The following is a 15,814-nucleotide window of genomic DNA, read 5'->3' on the forward strand; positions in this document are numbered from 1 at the left end:
ATTGAGATACCGCAAATAAAGTGTGATTTAGGTGAAGTTATCTGTTACCAGGTCACCCCCTCCCCAGCCCTTCATTGCTAGGCCCCCATCCCCACACACAGGAGAGTGGAAAGCTCAAGAACATGAGCTGCCTTCAGACCCCAACTGTCTCCCAGACTTGAGAGACAGGCCAGAGAGAAATGCAGGCAGCCAGAAAGAAGGGTGGAACAGTCCTGAAACTTTGCCTTTAGGGGCAAAGGCAGAACCAAGACCCTTTGGCAGTATTGCCCAAACAACCTTTTGCCCTGGAGCTCTGGCCTGGGGGTGAGGAGCCCTAGCCCAGAGGGAGGGGTGTCTATCATCTGGAACATGCAGATAGGTTCACAGGCAAGCCTGCCCACCAAGGGCGCTGGTCTCCAGGGTCAGAGTGACAATGCAGAACAGGTTGACGTTAGCGTTGTAGACCGTGAACTCCACAAACACGGCTCTGGTCAAGCTGTCCAGCCAGGTGTTGTCAAAGAGATACTGGAGGGTTCTGTGGGAAGAGGAGCATTTAGAGGTGTCTCAATACACAGGGGCTCCCTGTCCTCTCAGCCCAGGGAGGAGCCCAACGCTTCCTGTCAAGATTCTTCCCCAGGCCCCAGGGCCTTCAGGCTGCTCCTGGGAGTGCAGAGGTTCTAAAACTCTGGTCCCCAGACTGCTAGCATCACATCATTTGGAAACTTGTTAGAAATGCAAATTCTCAAGCTCCACCCCGGATCTCCCCAGTCAGAATCTCTGGGGGTGGGGACCTGGGAATCTGTGCTTTGGTGATCCATCCAAGGGATTATGATGTGGTTTTTTGGTTGGTTTTAACCATTATCCATCTCTATCTTTTTAAAGTGTACTTGATGTACAACGTTAGTTCGGATGTACAGCATAGTGATTCAGTGTTTTTATAGATTTTAATAACTTCCATTAAAAGTTATTACAAAGTAAGGCCTATAATTCTCTGTGCTGGACAATATATCCTTGTTGCTTGTCTATTTCATTTTCATTTTTATTATTTTTTTGGCATGTGGAGTAGCATGAGAGATCTCAGTTCCCTGACCAGAAAGATCAAATCCATGCTCCCTGCAGTGGAAGCATGGAGTCTTAACCACTGGACCTCCAGGGAAATCCCAGTCTTGTACATAGTACTTAGTATCCGATGCATTTTAAAGTTTGAGGACATGGTGTTAGAGGAGCCACATAGAACATTAGGGGCTTAGGCAGGCAGCAGCTACAGCTGCCACAGTCCCTCTAGGGCTGGCAGTTCACAAAACCAGTTCCCAGAGATCTGCTCACAGGTGTTGTGGAAACAGCATGTGCCAGAGGGACCTAGGTTCAAAACTTGCCTGCCTCGTGGGCAAGCTGATAACATCTCAAGGTCTCAGCTTCCTCATCTGCAGTGGTGTTAACCCCAGTGCCTCGGGATCATTATGAAGAGAAAATAGAAATATGTGTGTGTGTGCATGCAGTATTAATAATAATAGCTGTTATTAGAGCAGTAATGATGGGCCTGTTTTAAAATTTGCCCCATCCCTGGTGAGTTTGGGGCTTCCCTGGTAGCTCAACTGGTAAAGAATCTGCCTGCAATGTGGGAGACCCCAATTTGATTCCTGGGTCGGGAAAATCCCCTGGAGAAGGGAAGAGCTACCCATTCCAGTATTCTGGCCTCAAGAATTCCATGGGGTTGCAAAGAGTCACACGTGACTGAGCGACTTTCACTTTTCTGGTGGGTTTGCACCCTGCTGAATGTGTCAGTTCTGAGTGGCAGGAAAACACCTCTTATGTGGAAATAGACTATTTCTGGCCTGTCCTTAATCCCAGGGGACCCCGCCAGGTGTTTTCTTTTGGAGTTTGTTACCTCTGTTCCTTGATGTTGTAATAATGCAGCGGAGGAGCCAGAGGTTCACACGTGTTTACTCACTCACATGGATCTACACCGCTAACAGTGCCAGGTTTCATACCTCCGACACTAGAGCGTGCTGGGAGAGGCAGTGTGCGTGAGCCCTGCCTGTCCCCACACATTCATGCCGAGTGTTCAGAAACTCAAGGCTCTGGCTGGGCTTTACCCAGGCCTCATCTCAGCACTGAGTTTGCAGTGAGCAGCTTCAAGGAATGGGGTGAGGTCCTCCTTCAGACAAAGAGCAGGCTTGCTTCTGCCACTGTAGAAACAGTGGATAAAGTGCTCCATGCACAGTGTTCCTCCTTGGTGCTGTCACTCCCTGCAGGGCAAGCATCTATCATGGCTCTTCCTGGGGACTGACTCCCATCGCCATGAAGCTCTGCTACTGTTTTTTGCTGTGAGGAGTGAAATCCTTTGTCTCTGACCTAGGAGTCTTGTGTCTTCTGCCAGCATCCATGAAACAAACTAGCATGTTAGCTTATGAGTAGGTAAAACCTCAGAACTTGCAAATTCGTGGTTAAGGTTTAAGAGCCCTAACCACTTCCTACTTGCCTGGTGGTGGGTGCTTTGTGTGGTCCTGAGTTCCCCATCCCTCTACTGTTTCTAACTGAGGCCACCAGGCTTGGTGCCCAAAGCTGAGAATCCTGGAGGCAGGATTTCTCTTCCAACTTGGAGACTGTATAGTTCCCAGAGGCCTGAAAATACAACCTGAGTGCCTCTGAATCCCCCAGGCCCTCTCCACAATGATAAAATGAGCTTGGCTCAGCCCTGTTTTGAAGGCTGCACCCACCAATCAGACCTGGAATCAAGCAAATGTCTTTCCTCTGCTGCACATGAATCAAGTGAGCCTTACCTTGAGGCACTTTGGCGATCAGTCCCCAAGGAGACCACGTAACCTCCTCCCCGGTACACGGTGAGTTTGCCCCAGAGGGGATACCCTCGGCGCTGGCTCTGGCTCTGGTACCGCCAAGCCTGGGAGAAGTCATTGCTGTTGTTGAGGACGGAGGCATTCCAGCCTTCCCCATAGTCTGACAGGTCTTCCACATCCAGGGAATATGGTGCATGGCACCTGTCAAGGAAAGCCTGCAGCTGCGGGGCAAGAAGGCAGGAGCTCTCCTGGACCCTCACTTGGCGAATCTGGGCACTGCCAACCAGCTTGGCATTCCCATCAGTGACAAAGCCTGGGGATGAGAAACACGTGGGTAAATACAGCCATCAACACTGTCTTAACACATTCCAAGCTTTTTGGCCTGGATGCTAACATGACCTCCAGTGTACCCACGTAGAATCAGCCAAGAGAAGTTCATGGCCAACCACATTCAACCATTCATCACCGTCTCCCCCACTTCGACCTGGTCTACTTTTTGCATAACTTCTCTTGAGGAATGACACACCCTACCCAGGCGTCATCTTGGAGACCATTTTTGTCCTTTCCCCCGGTGCTCATCCTGTGAGTCAACAGGGCCCATCAGCAGTGCATCTTCGATGTCCCACCTCCGTTTCTCCATCACCTCTGCCTCTTGTCCTTACATCAGTCCCATCATTTCTCCCCAGCTTCCTAACCTACCTACCCTCTACTCCAGCTTCCATGTGCTGTTTATACCACAGAACTGATTATGTTACTGCCTCACAAAGAAGCTGTCAATGGCTCTTCACTTCCTTAAACATAAACTGAACTTCCAGAGCCTTCATGATATGGCCCCTGTTCCTCTCTTCTGCTTTGCTTCTCACAGGTCCTCTACTCCTACCCCACAAGGCAGCCACACTCAGCACTCTAGTTCCAGGAAGTGTAGTGCCTCAGTGTTTCAGGCTTGCCTTCACTCATGTTGTCCTTTCTGCCTGCCACATCATTTCCGTCTGGCCAACTCTGGCTCAGTTATCTAAGAAGGAGTTTCTCTCCTCTGCATTCAGGGAGGGTTAGGGGCCATCAGAGGGTCTCTCCTTCAAAGCATATGGTTCTGTGGTTATTGGTTCTCTGTAAGGCTGAGGCAGTAGCCCACTGCTGTTCCAAGAAAAGAGTGTGAAAGGTGCTAATACACATCCTGGGCTGGGCACAATACCTGGGTAATGACTGTACAGGTTGCTTACGAGGGTGGTGTTGGCCCATGTGAAGAACTGTTGGAAGCTCAGCACGGTTGAAAAGCCTTGGGTGAAGCTGTGCTCGAGGTGTCTGTTGAAGTGATAGGCGCTGGGGTCCCTCTGCCCATAGGCAACCAGCAGCAGCATCCACAGAAAGCCCAGGTACGCTGGGAAGGGAGGTACAGCCCCTCATCAGGCAGAAGCCCCAACTCCTACCAAGCGCAGGGCAAGATGTGGAAAGGCACATGGCTCAGAATAGTTGAGGTCTGTAGACCTGCCACTCGCCCTTCTGGTGACAAAGGAGCCAGTCCTTATAAGGACAGCAGAAAGGAGCAAAGTCCACAGGCCATGAGCCTCTGTCTGGGTTCAAATTCCAGCTCTGACATTTCCTACCCATGTGCCCTTCGCAAGTGACTTAACCCTGCTGTGCCTCCTTTTCCTTTTCCTCGTCTGTGAAGCGGAGATGAAAATTCTGTCACACAGAGTAGTGATGGAGTCAACAAGTTAATGTTCATAAAGCACTTACAATAGTGGCTACATGGACTTTGTGCTGTCTGAATGTTTCTTAAAGAAAATTTTTTAAAAAGGGGCTCCGGGGACTCCCCTGGTGGTCCAGGGCTTCCACTTCAGGGGGCACGGGTTCGATCCCTGGTTGGGGAGCTAAGACTCCACATGCTGTGTGGCACGGCCAAAAAAAGGCGGGTGCTCTGCCAAGTTGCAACGCTGAGGATAGGGCGATAAAGATGACAGATGTGTTCCCTGCCCTCATGCAGCTCACCAGTAAACAGATGAGTGTGACCTAAGGGCCATTAGGTACAAAGATTTAGTTTAGAAAGCCCGAAGTTAGAATCGCATGGGGGATGCATAACCTTACTGAACTGGAATCTCTGGGTCCAGGGCTTGGGAGTATGCATTCTGGCACCCCTCCCCTCACCTCAAGATGACTTACTGGGGTTCTGCCCACACCCCTCTTGTTCTTCATTCTGTATATGCAATTCCTACTCAAGCTCCCCAACTCTGTGCTTTAGCCATATGTGCTTGGCCAGTGGAAGCACAGACACAAGTATGGCCTCCTTGTCATGGCAACTATGGGAGAGTGTGTTTCATGAAACAAAGAAATGAACCAAGAAGGACGAAAATATGAGATCCAGGCCACAGCTTCAACACAGTAGAATAATAAAGAGAATTCTCAGGCCCCAGTGAAGAGGGACCTCAGAATGACAGTAGCTAGTCCTTACAAGAGCTTGTCAGAGGACTCCCAGAGAGATTCCCCCAGAAGTTGAAGAGACAAAATGTCTCATGTGAATGCACATCTCAAGAGACATCTAGAACACTAATCGGGGGTTGACCAATGCCTGGAAAACCAAATGAATAAACAGAACAAAAAGAGTAGAAAAAGAAAAGAGATTGCACCACATCTGTTCAAGTCTGTGTTAAGAACCAGCAAGTGCGAAGGTCACTCATAGGTAATCTTGGCTGCCTACCCAAGATTTCTCTGATTAAGGCAAATGCTTTCTGCTCCTTGAGGTGCATGGTTTTCATCTTCTCAATGTCAGAGGCCAGAGGCGGCTGGTAGATATCCCTTCTGCTGTTTCTTCGTGCTCGGAACAAGGCAGAGGGGTCTGTGAAAGTGAAGGGCATAAAAGCAGTCCCCCAAATGGGCAGTGGAACCAGGTCATACATTTGCAACCAAGAGACTCCCCTCACCAGGTACCACGGGACCCATCATTCCCCCTCTTCAGGAGCCATTTCCCAACACTGCCCTCCATTCCTCTGCCTGGGCTATCCCAGTGCCCAGGGTCCCGTCCCTTTTTCTCCAGGAACAGATGCCTCCCATTACTGTGGTCTCACTGATCACTGGATGCAGTCTTCCTGTGTTCCTGAACTCTAAGGTGGATTTCAGTGCTTCCCAAACTTGGAAAGATGAGGGTATCTAATATCTCGAAGTCCTGTTATGTCTAATTCCAAGTATCTTCTTTCTCAGACCACTTTATGAGCTATAATTTTCACGAACGCACCCTATAGAAGCCTACAATCCAGTGATGTTAGTAAATTTATAGAGTTGTGCCACCATCACCACAACCCAGCTTTAGAGTGTTTCTGTCACCCCTAGAGGTTCCCTCATGTCCCTGAAGTGAGTGTCTACTCCCACTCTATCTCCACCCTCAGCCTCATTAATTTGCTTTCTGTATCCATAGATTTTCTTTCTAGACTTTTCATATAAATAGAATCATATGTACATAGTTTTTTGTATCTGGCATCTTTTACTTAGTGTAATGATTTGATGCTCATCCTTGTTGTGTATATTAGTAGTTTCTTTTTATCTTTGAGTAGTATTCTGTTGAATGGACATACTACCTTTTGTTTAATTCACCTGTTGATGGATATTTGGATTACTCCTGGTATGGGCTATTAAGAATAGTGTGTCTATGAATGTTTTGTATGGACATATATTTTCATTTCTCTTGGAGTGGCTAAGTATCTTTTGGCTATTGCGAATGAAACTGCTATGAAAGTTTGTGTACAGATTCCTGTATGAAAATAAATCTTTATTTCTCTGGGATAAATGCCCAAGAGTGCAATTTCCAAGTCAAATGGTAAACCCATTTTTAGTTTTGAAAGGAACTATCAAAGTGTTTTCCAGAGTGTCTGTACCATTTTACATTCCTACTGTAACTGTATCAGTCCTCCAGCTTCTCTGCATCCTTGTCTGCATTTGGTATTAACACCGTTTATAGGCAGTCTGATATGGCTATATTGACCCAACTGACTTTTTAGATCCACGCCCCTCTGTCCATCCCCACTGCTAACGCATGCCACCCCCAATCTAGGACCATTTAACTAGTCTTCCTACTGGCCTCCCCACTTCTACCTTTGACCCACTATCTCTGGTCTCCAAGAGCAGTCATAGTAATCTTCCTAAAATCATAAATCTCCTATTTAATGCACTCCAAAGCCCCAGCATGGCCCCAGGGCACTGCATGGCCTGGTCCTCACCCACCTCTCTGCCCTCATCTTGAACCCCTCCTTCCACATGCACACAGCTCCCCATGCTGTAGCCACCCCGTCAGCAACTGCTGTGAAGCGACAAGCTATGGTTCCACCTCGGGGTCTTTGCACATACTCAGTGTTCAGTCCTTCCCTGTCCCATCGTTGGGAGCCAGCTTAGGTGCCCCTTCAGCAGAGAGGCCTGCACCCTCTTATTCTACCCTCCTCATTCTTTCTTACAAGTCATTTTGTACATTTATTTGTTAGTGAGTCTCCCAAATGGGCTGTTTATTCCAAGTGTGCTAAGTCACTTCAGTCGTGTCCAACTCTTTGTGACCCCGTAGACTGTAACCTACCAGTCTACTCTGTCCATGGGATTCTCTAGGAAAGAATACTGTAGTGGGTTGCCATGCTCTTCTCCAGGGGATCTTCCTGACCCAGGGATCAAACCTGCATCTCTTACATCTCCTGCCCTGGCAGGTGGGTTCTTTACCTCTAACACCACAAATGCCTTTTATTCTAAGAGCGGTAACCTGTTCCAACCAGTCAGTACTGTGTTGCTAGGGCTGAGTGGAGAGCAAGGATTGATTTCAAACAGGCAAGAGGGAACTTTTGGGGGTAACACAGCTGTTCTGAATTGTGGTGATAGTTGCACAACTCTGTAAATTTACTAAAATCAATGAATTATACACTTACAATGATTGGATTTTATGTAAATCATGTTCCCAAGGCAGTGTATTGTCTGGAACACAGCAAGTACTCCCTGGATAAATGCCAAAGGAATGACCGATGAATATTTGATTGGGAGGCTGACGTCTCTTTGGAGAAAATTAATTTTTGACTTGGAAGATGGTTTTAATGGACTTTTTGGGTCTGCACAGCTAAAACCCTATTGGAGGATGGAAGGATCCAGGCCCATGAGGAAGTCACCATACTGCCTGGGGATGTAGGGGTATGGGCTTTTGTTTGCTCCTGTTTTTCCTTGAGAGTCAGAATCTCTGCATAGACTGTTAGAGTGTTGATTCTGTTCTGTTTGCCTGTTTGTTTTTTGTAATTCTCTTATTGTAGGCACCCTCAGGAGTTTTGGCTGGAAAGTGAGAGGTCAGGTTGGGGGGATAAGGTCCTCTGACCAGAGGCAGCATGGCTGTGTTCCACTAAAATGCTTTACAAAAGCAGGCGCTGGGCTGGATTTGGGCCCCTGGCTGTTGTTTGCAGACCCTTGTCTGAGAACCCTAATTACAACTCTCTTATCCCCCATTCTCACCCCTCACCCCCACAACTTGTATTTTAGTTCCCTAATGACCTGAATCCTGGAGAGGAAAGCTTGCTTGTTATTACACAGAGGGTGATGGCCCCTGCCGAACACGGACCCCACGGTGCCTCTTCATGCTTGGGTGTCAGAAAGGCTTGGATAGGGGAGGAATGAGGTTGCTTGGGAGACAGAGGAGGAGGCACTTGTTCCAGGATGGTCTGGGGGTGCCTCACCAGTAGGGCTGAAGTCTGATGGGGAGCAAAGGTCTGAGCCCAGGATCACCCAGTGGCTGGGCTCTGTGGGGCTTTCTCAGCCTCGTCAGCCCCCTGCCTACACCCAGGCACCATTACCTGGGCTGGAGAGACATCCCGGGAAGGGGACCACAGGCTCCTCCTCATCTTCCACTCGCTTCAACACCAGAGCAAAGAAAGCTGCGAACCCCAGCACCTAGAAAACACCCACCGTGAACCCCAAGCCTGTGTTGGAAACTCTGTCAATTCCTGGTCTGAGTTGGGTAGAATGGGAGATACATTGGTGTCCTGGGACAAGAGCCATGCTCTGGGGCAGCCAGGTGGGAACCAACCCATCCTCTGCAGAGAGGGCACATGGTCATAAAGTGTGTGTGCGCCTGGTCACCAACCAGGCCAAGACAGGCAAATCCTTGAACTCACCCTGCTTCTGGCATTCCCTGAGCCCTCCCACCCACTGCTCTCCTTTTGCTCAGCCTTTCTGTTACCTCTCAGCCTGGTGACTTACACCTCCCTAGCATATACACCTACCTCCTCCCTCCGTCTGGCCCTCCCTTTCTGTATGAAATAATTCTTCCCGTTACATTGTCTCTGCACCCACAGTATAGAAGCATAAGGCTCAAGACTCTGTTCTTAATATTCTCAGACTGGATTGGGGCAGGTGTCAGGAGCTGTTTGGGGTGGGGGTGGGGGGGTGGTGAGAAAGATTCTGCAACGCCTCATAGGTAGAAAGAGTCTCCATAAATGTTCCCTCATTTCTATAGCTTCCCCCTACCCCATGCCAGTATTCCTACCACCTGGCTTCTTCCAGGCCAGGTTCAGTGACTGACTGCTCACTTGCATACTTTTACATTTTCAGGAATAGGAGTGTATTTCCAGTTCATGGACACATTTAATGACTTGGTGTTTTTATTTTCTGAAGATAAAATTCTTGTAAGTTGCACATGCCACAATCAAAAGCATCCTAGCCCTGAGGAAACATATCATTCCTATTTTACATGTGACCTGGGGCAAGATTTTTTTGTGACCTTATCCTCTTTTGTTGTTGTTCTTCAGTCTCTAAATCTTGTCTGACTCTTTGTGACTCTGTGGACTGCAGCACACCAGGCTTCCCAGGCCTTCACCATCTCCCAGAGTTTGCTCAAACTCATGTCCACTTTACCTCAGGTTTTTCCATCTGTAAAGTGGAGGCGAGGACCCTCCCAAGGGTGACAGTAATAAGATGCCAGCATCTGGCCATGAGGGAGCATGGGTTATCCTGGTAATTACCTTCCTGCCCCAGGTCTACCCAGAAGTGGCCCTACAGCTGGGTTTGTTGAATGAAGAGATGAGGGAACTGCTGAAGCCTAAGGAGGGAGCAGGTGGCAGGAGGGAAAGCATGGACAGAGGGGAGGAGGAGATGAGGGTAGCCCCACAGAGGTCCTGACCTTCAGTGGCTGGGTGACAAACACGCTCTCCACGAAGGAGACAGCCATGGAGATGAGCCACTTGAGGGAGCTGGTCCGCCCGTAGTGCAAGCCGTAGAGCATGGTGAAGAAGGCTGCCACCCCACTTGTGACTACCACCAGGAGCCAGCCCACCAGGACACACCACCAGGGCAGGCCTCGAGGGAGCTTGCTTGCCTGCAAGGAACTGCAAGAGAGGGTGAATATAATCAGTGTGGCACCATTTGGGCTCAAGTTCAACTCCTACTCCACCTCCACCAGCTTCATGACTTGGTCAAGCTCCTTGACCTGTCAGACCCTCAGTTTTCTCTTTGTCCTATTCTGTATTCTGTCTGATATACATACACATACGGTATTGAGGTCACCTTTATTCAATGCTTACTAGACACAGGAGGGCCGAGAGGAGCTACTCCATGTTCAAGATCAGGAGGAGCAGCAGTGAGGAGATACCCCTCGTCCAAAGTAAGGAGCAGTGGCTGCGCTTTGCTGGAGCAGCCATGAAGAGATACACCACATCCAAGGTAAGAGAAACCCAAGTAAGACGGTAGGTGTTGCGAGAGGGCAGACACACTGAAACCATAATCGCAGAAAACTAGTCAATCTAATCACACTAGGACCATAGCCTTGTCTAACTCAATGAAACTAAGCCATGCCGTGTGGGGCCACCCAAGACAGGTGAGTCATGGTGGAGAGGTCTGACAGAATGTGGTCCACTGGAATGGCAAACCTCTTCAGTATTCTTGCCTTGAGAACCCCATGAATAGTATGAAAAGGCAAAATGATAGGATACTGAAAGAGGAAATCCCCAGGTCAGTAGGTGCCCAATATGCTACTGGAGATCAGTGGAGAAATAACTCCAGAAAGAATGAAGGGATGGCGCCAAAGCAAAAACAATACCCAGCTGTGGATGTGACTGGTGATAGAAGCAAGGTCCGATGCTGTAAAGAGCAATATTGCATAGGAACCTGGAATGTCAGGTCCATGAATCAAGGCAAATTGGAAGTGGTCAAACAGGAGATGGCAAGAGTGAATGTCGACATTCTAGGAATCAGCGAACTGAAACGGACTGGAATGGGTGAATTTAACTCAGTTGACCATTATGTCTACACCTGTGGGCAGGAATCCCTTAGAAGAAATGGAGTAGCCACCATGGTCAACAAAAGAGTCTGAAATGCAGTACTTGGATGCAATCTCAAAAACAACAGAATCTACAAAAGGAAATATGAATAAAGTAACAAATTTTAAATGATAATAAATTGGTCTCTTGGAAAAAAAAAAAAACAACAGAATAATCTCTGTTTGTTTCCAAGGCAAACCATTCAATATCACAGTAATCCAAATCTATGCCCCAACCAGTAATGCTGAAGAAGCTGAAGTTGAATTGTTCTATGAAGACCTACAAGACCTCTTAGAACTAACACCCAAAAAAGATGTCCTTTTCATTATAGGGGACTGGAATGCAAAAGTAAGAAGTCAAGAAACACCTGGAGTAACAGGCAAATTTGGCCTTGGAATACGGAATGAAGCAGGGCAAAGGCTAATAGAGTTTTGCCAAGAAACACACTGGTCATAGCAAACACCCTCTTCCAACAACACAAGAGAAGACTCTACACATGGACATCACCAGATGGTCAACACCACAATCAGATTGATTATATTCTTTGCAGCCAAAGATGGAGAAGCTCTATACAGTCAGCAAAAACAAGACCAGGAGCTGACTGTGGCTCAGATCATGAACTCCTTAAGGCCAAATGCAGACTTAAATTGAAGAAAGTAGGGAAAACCACTAGACCATTCAGGTATGACCTAAATCAAATCCCTTATGATTATACAGTGGAAGTGAGAAATAGATTTAAGGGACTAGATCTGAAAGATAGAGTACCTGATGAACTATGGGCGGAGGTTCGTGACATTGTACAGGAGACAGGGATCAAGACCATCCCCGTGGAAAAGAAATGCAAAAAAAAGCAAAATGGCTGTCTGGGGAGGCCTTACAAATAGCTGTGAAAAGAAGAGAAGTGAAAAGCAAAGGAGAAAAGGAAAGATACAAGCCTCTGAATGCAGAGTTCCAAAGAATAACAAGGAGAGATAAGAAAGCCTTCCTCAGCAATCAATGCAAAGAAATAGAGGAAAACAACAGAATGGAAAAGACTAGAGATCTCTTCAAGAAAATTAGAGATACCAAGGGAACATTTCATGCAAAGATGGGCTTGATAAAGGACAGAAACAGTATGGACCTAACAGAAGTGGAAGATATTAAAAAAAGGTGGCAAGAATACATAGAAGAACTGTACAAAAAAGATCTTCATGACCCAGATAATCAGGATGGTGTGATCACTGACCTAGAGCCAGACATCCTGGAATGTGAAGTCAAGTGGGCCTTAGAAAGCATCACTACGAACAAAGCTAGTGGAGGTGATGGAATTCCAGTTGAGCTATTTCAAATCCTGAAAGATGATGCTGTGAAAGTGCTGCACTGAATATGCCAGCAAATTTGGAAAACTCAGCAGTGACCACAGGACTGGAAAAGGTCAGTTTTCATTCCAATCCCAAAGAAAGACAATGCCAAAGAATGCTCAAACTACTGCACAATTGCACTCATCTCACATGCTAGTAAAGTAATGCTAAAAATTCTCCAAGCCAGGCTTCAGCAATATGTGAACCATGAACTTCCAGATGTTCAGGCTGGTTTTAGAAAAGGCAGAGGAACCAGAGATCAAATTGCCAACATCCACTGGATCATCAAAAAAGCAAGAGAGTTCTAGAAAAACAACTATTTCTGCTTTATTGACTATGCCAAAGCCTTTGACTGTGTGGATCACAATAAACTGTGGAAAATTCTTCAAGAGATGGGAATACCAGACCACCTGACCTACCTCTTGAGAAACCTATATGCAGGTCAGGAAGCAACAGTTAGAACTGGACATGGAACAACAGACTGGTTCCAAATAGGAAAAGGAGTACGTCAAGGCTGTATATGGTCACCCTGCTTATTTAACTTCTATGCAGAGTACATCATGAGGAACTCTGGACTGGAAGAAGCACAAGCTGGAATCAAGATTGCTGGGAGAAATATCAATAACCTCAGATATGCAGATGACCCCACTCTTATGGCAGAAAGTGAAGAGGAACTAAAAAGCCTCTTGATGAAAGTGAAAAAGGAGAGTGAAAAAGTTGGCTTAAAACTCAACATTCAGAAAATGAAGATCATGGCATCTGGTCCCATCATAGGAAATAGATGGGGAACAGTGGAAACAGTATCAGACTTTATTTTGGGGGGCTCCAAAATCACTGCAGATGGTGATTGCAGCCATGAAATTAAAAGACGCTTACTCCTTGGAAGGAAAGTTATGACCAACCTAGATAGCATATTCAAAAGCAGAGACATTACTTTGCCAATAAAGGTCCATCTAGTCAAGGCTATGGTTTTTCCAGTGGTCATGTATGGATGTGAGAGTTGGACTGTAAAGAAAGCTGAGCGCCGAAGAATTGATGCTTTTGAACTGTGGTGTTGGAGAAGACTCTTGAGAGTGCCTTGGACTGCAAGGACATCCAACCAGTCCATTGTGAAGGAGATCAGCCCTGGGATTTCTTTGGAAGGAATGATGCTAAAGTTGAAACTCCAGTACTTTGGCCACCTCATGCGAAGAGTTGACTCATAGGAAAAGACTGATGCTGGGAGGGATTGGGGGCAGGAGGAGAAGGGGACGACAGAGGATGAGATGGCTGGATGGCATCACTGACTCAATGGACGTGAATTTGAGTGAACTCCAGGAGTTGGTGATGGACAGAGAGGCCTGGCGTGCTGCAGTTCATGGGATCGCAAAGAGTCAGACACGACTGAGCGACTGAATTAACTGAGGAGTGAGTCCCCATACAGACTGCGTTATACAGATGGCAAGCCTAGAAGGCTAGTACTATATAATTGTTTTTATTATGAAAATTCCCCATTATACAAAAATCAGTGAGTAGACTGAACCCCCATCAACTACTTTCAACAATCATCACCTTGTCAAACTTATTGCATCTATTTCCACATGCATTTTTCCCCTTGGAATATTTAAAAATAAATTCCATACATAATATAAAATTATCACCAATTATTTTAGAATACATCTCAAAATGGTCATTTTCTCACTCAGTTATGGTTCTATTCTTGGGAAAGAAAAAGAAAATTTCCTTCTACCCTTTCTAGATTCTTCTGGCTGGTTTAAATTAAGTTGGCATGAGACAGATTAACAGAAGAAAAAGCAAATTTAATTACATATATATGGGGCTTCAGAAGAATTTAAGGCCCAAGGACAAGTTAGGCAATTGAAGGTTCTGTGGCATCTGAGAAGTGGGTTGAAATGTGGGACCTTGAAAAGGGGATGAAGGCAGTTCACCTGGAGATGAAAGCAAATGTTTAGTAAACAAATGCTTACTATGCCAGGTCAAGGGGACTGTGGCGAGGACTCTGTCTCCAGGCCCTTCCACACCTAGCCCATATTCTTTGTAGATGTCCTGGGTGATACTGCTCTTTATGGGCCAGGCCCTTTTAAATTCTTTTTAGGTTTGGACCAAGAAATAGGTGTTATCATTCCCTATTATAGATGGGGAAAATGTGGCTCAGAGAGGTTGAGGGGCTTGTCCAAGAGTGCAGCCTCGAAGCACCCATGTGGAAATGGTTATAAACTGTAAAATGCTGTACAAAGGGCTCCAACAGTGATCTGATAAAATCACGCTGTTGAATGCCCTCTTCCCTGAATTTGTGCACGTCCTGAGTCGCTGCTTCCTGGAGAGATCTGGATGAATAACCTTCTGATGTTGCCCAGGATGCTCTCCCGGCAGGCCCCTAGGCTGGGAGCACCCAGGGGAGTGGATTACCTGGAGTGTGCTGGGGGCAGGGTTCCAGCCTGTGCCACCAGACAGCCCTTCAGGGTCTGTAGCTGCCCTAGTGCCCTGGTGTGGCTCTGACCCTGGGAGGAGCCCTGGGGCTCCAGCAGCAGCAGCTCTTGCTCCAGGTGCTCCAGCTGAAGATAGAGACACTGCCAGAAGGCACTGTTCTTCCAGGCATCACTTGGGTCCATCTTGGGCCTGGAGCGTTGCATGTTTTCTGGAGGACAAGGGAGAGAAAGAGCATCAGCTGGTGCTGAATGACAGAGTAGACTGCCTGCAATAGAAAAAGGGGTGTTGGTGATGATTTTCTTATATTGAGTACTTACCATATGCCAAGACATGGGAAACCTGAGATTCAGAAAGATGGAGTACTCAGCCCACATGGTAAGTTAGGATTTGAATGTACTTTTTCTTGCCCGAAAATCCCATGGACAGAAGACCCTGCCAGGCTACAGTCCATGGGTCCACAAAGAATCAGACATGACTGAGCAACTGAGCATACACACACTTCTAGTCTTTTATCAAGGGCATTTTCAAAATTTCCTTACACATAGAAGAGATGAGAATAATATACGTATTGCCCTCCCACAGCATATACCCACATTTTGGCAGTCTTTTCTCTGCCCTGCAATGCTTTTTTCGTTTGTTTGTTTGTTTTTCTGGAGTATATAAAAAGCAAATCCTAGACACAGAGTTCTCTCATCTGCAAATATTTTAATACATACAAGATTTTAATTTGAAGCCAAGTTTGCCTGTTGCCAAAGATGGTATAAGTCTTGATCTTTTGTTTTTAGTTTTTTTATTATGAAAAATTCTAAATTAGAAAAGAGAATGAGATGAACCTGTACCCATTGCTCAAAATTATCTCCTCATGGCCAGTCGTATCTCATCTAAATTCCAAGCCCCATGTCCTGACACTAAATATTCTCCTGTATCAGGAAAAGGCTCCTTTTAAAAACAAAACCAGTGTCATTATCAATTTTTAAAACAATAATAATTCCTTAACAAAATGAAA

General features: G+C 46.6%; 1 protein-coding gene across 1 annotated transcript in view; it reads right to left on the reverse strand.

The window, feature by feature from the left end:
- PKD1L2 (polycystin 1 like 2) overlaps positions 1-15,814 on the reverse strand; it is a 105,277-nt gene that overhangs the window by 9,467 nt on the left and 79,996 nt on the right. Inside the window, exons 31-37 of the mRNA XM_025269781.3 lie at positions 14,788-15,016; positions 9,904-10,108; positions 8,579-8,675; positions 5,473-5,610; positions 3,970-4,155; positions 2,763-3,090; positions 381-514 (exon numbers count right to left, since the gene is read on the reverse strand). Of these exons, the coding sequence (XP_025125566.3) occupies positions 381-514; positions 2,763-3,090; positions 3,970-4,155; positions 5,473-5,610; positions 8,579-8,675; positions 9,904-10,108; positions 14,788-15,016 (1,317 nt within the window). The remainder of the gene's footprint in view (positions 1-380; positions 515-2,762; positions 3,091-3,969; positions 4,156-5,472; positions 5,611-8,578; positions 8,676-9,903; positions 10,109-14,787; positions 15,017-15,814) is intronic.

This window comes from Bubalus bubalis, chromosome 18 (assembly GCF_019923935.1).
Source record: "Bubalus bubalis isolate 160015118507 breed Murrah chromosome 18, NDDB_SH_1, whole genome shotgun sequence".
Classification (NCBI taxonomy): Eukaryota; Metazoa; Chordata; class Mammalia; order Artiodactyla; family Bovidae; genus Bubalus; species Bubalus bubalis.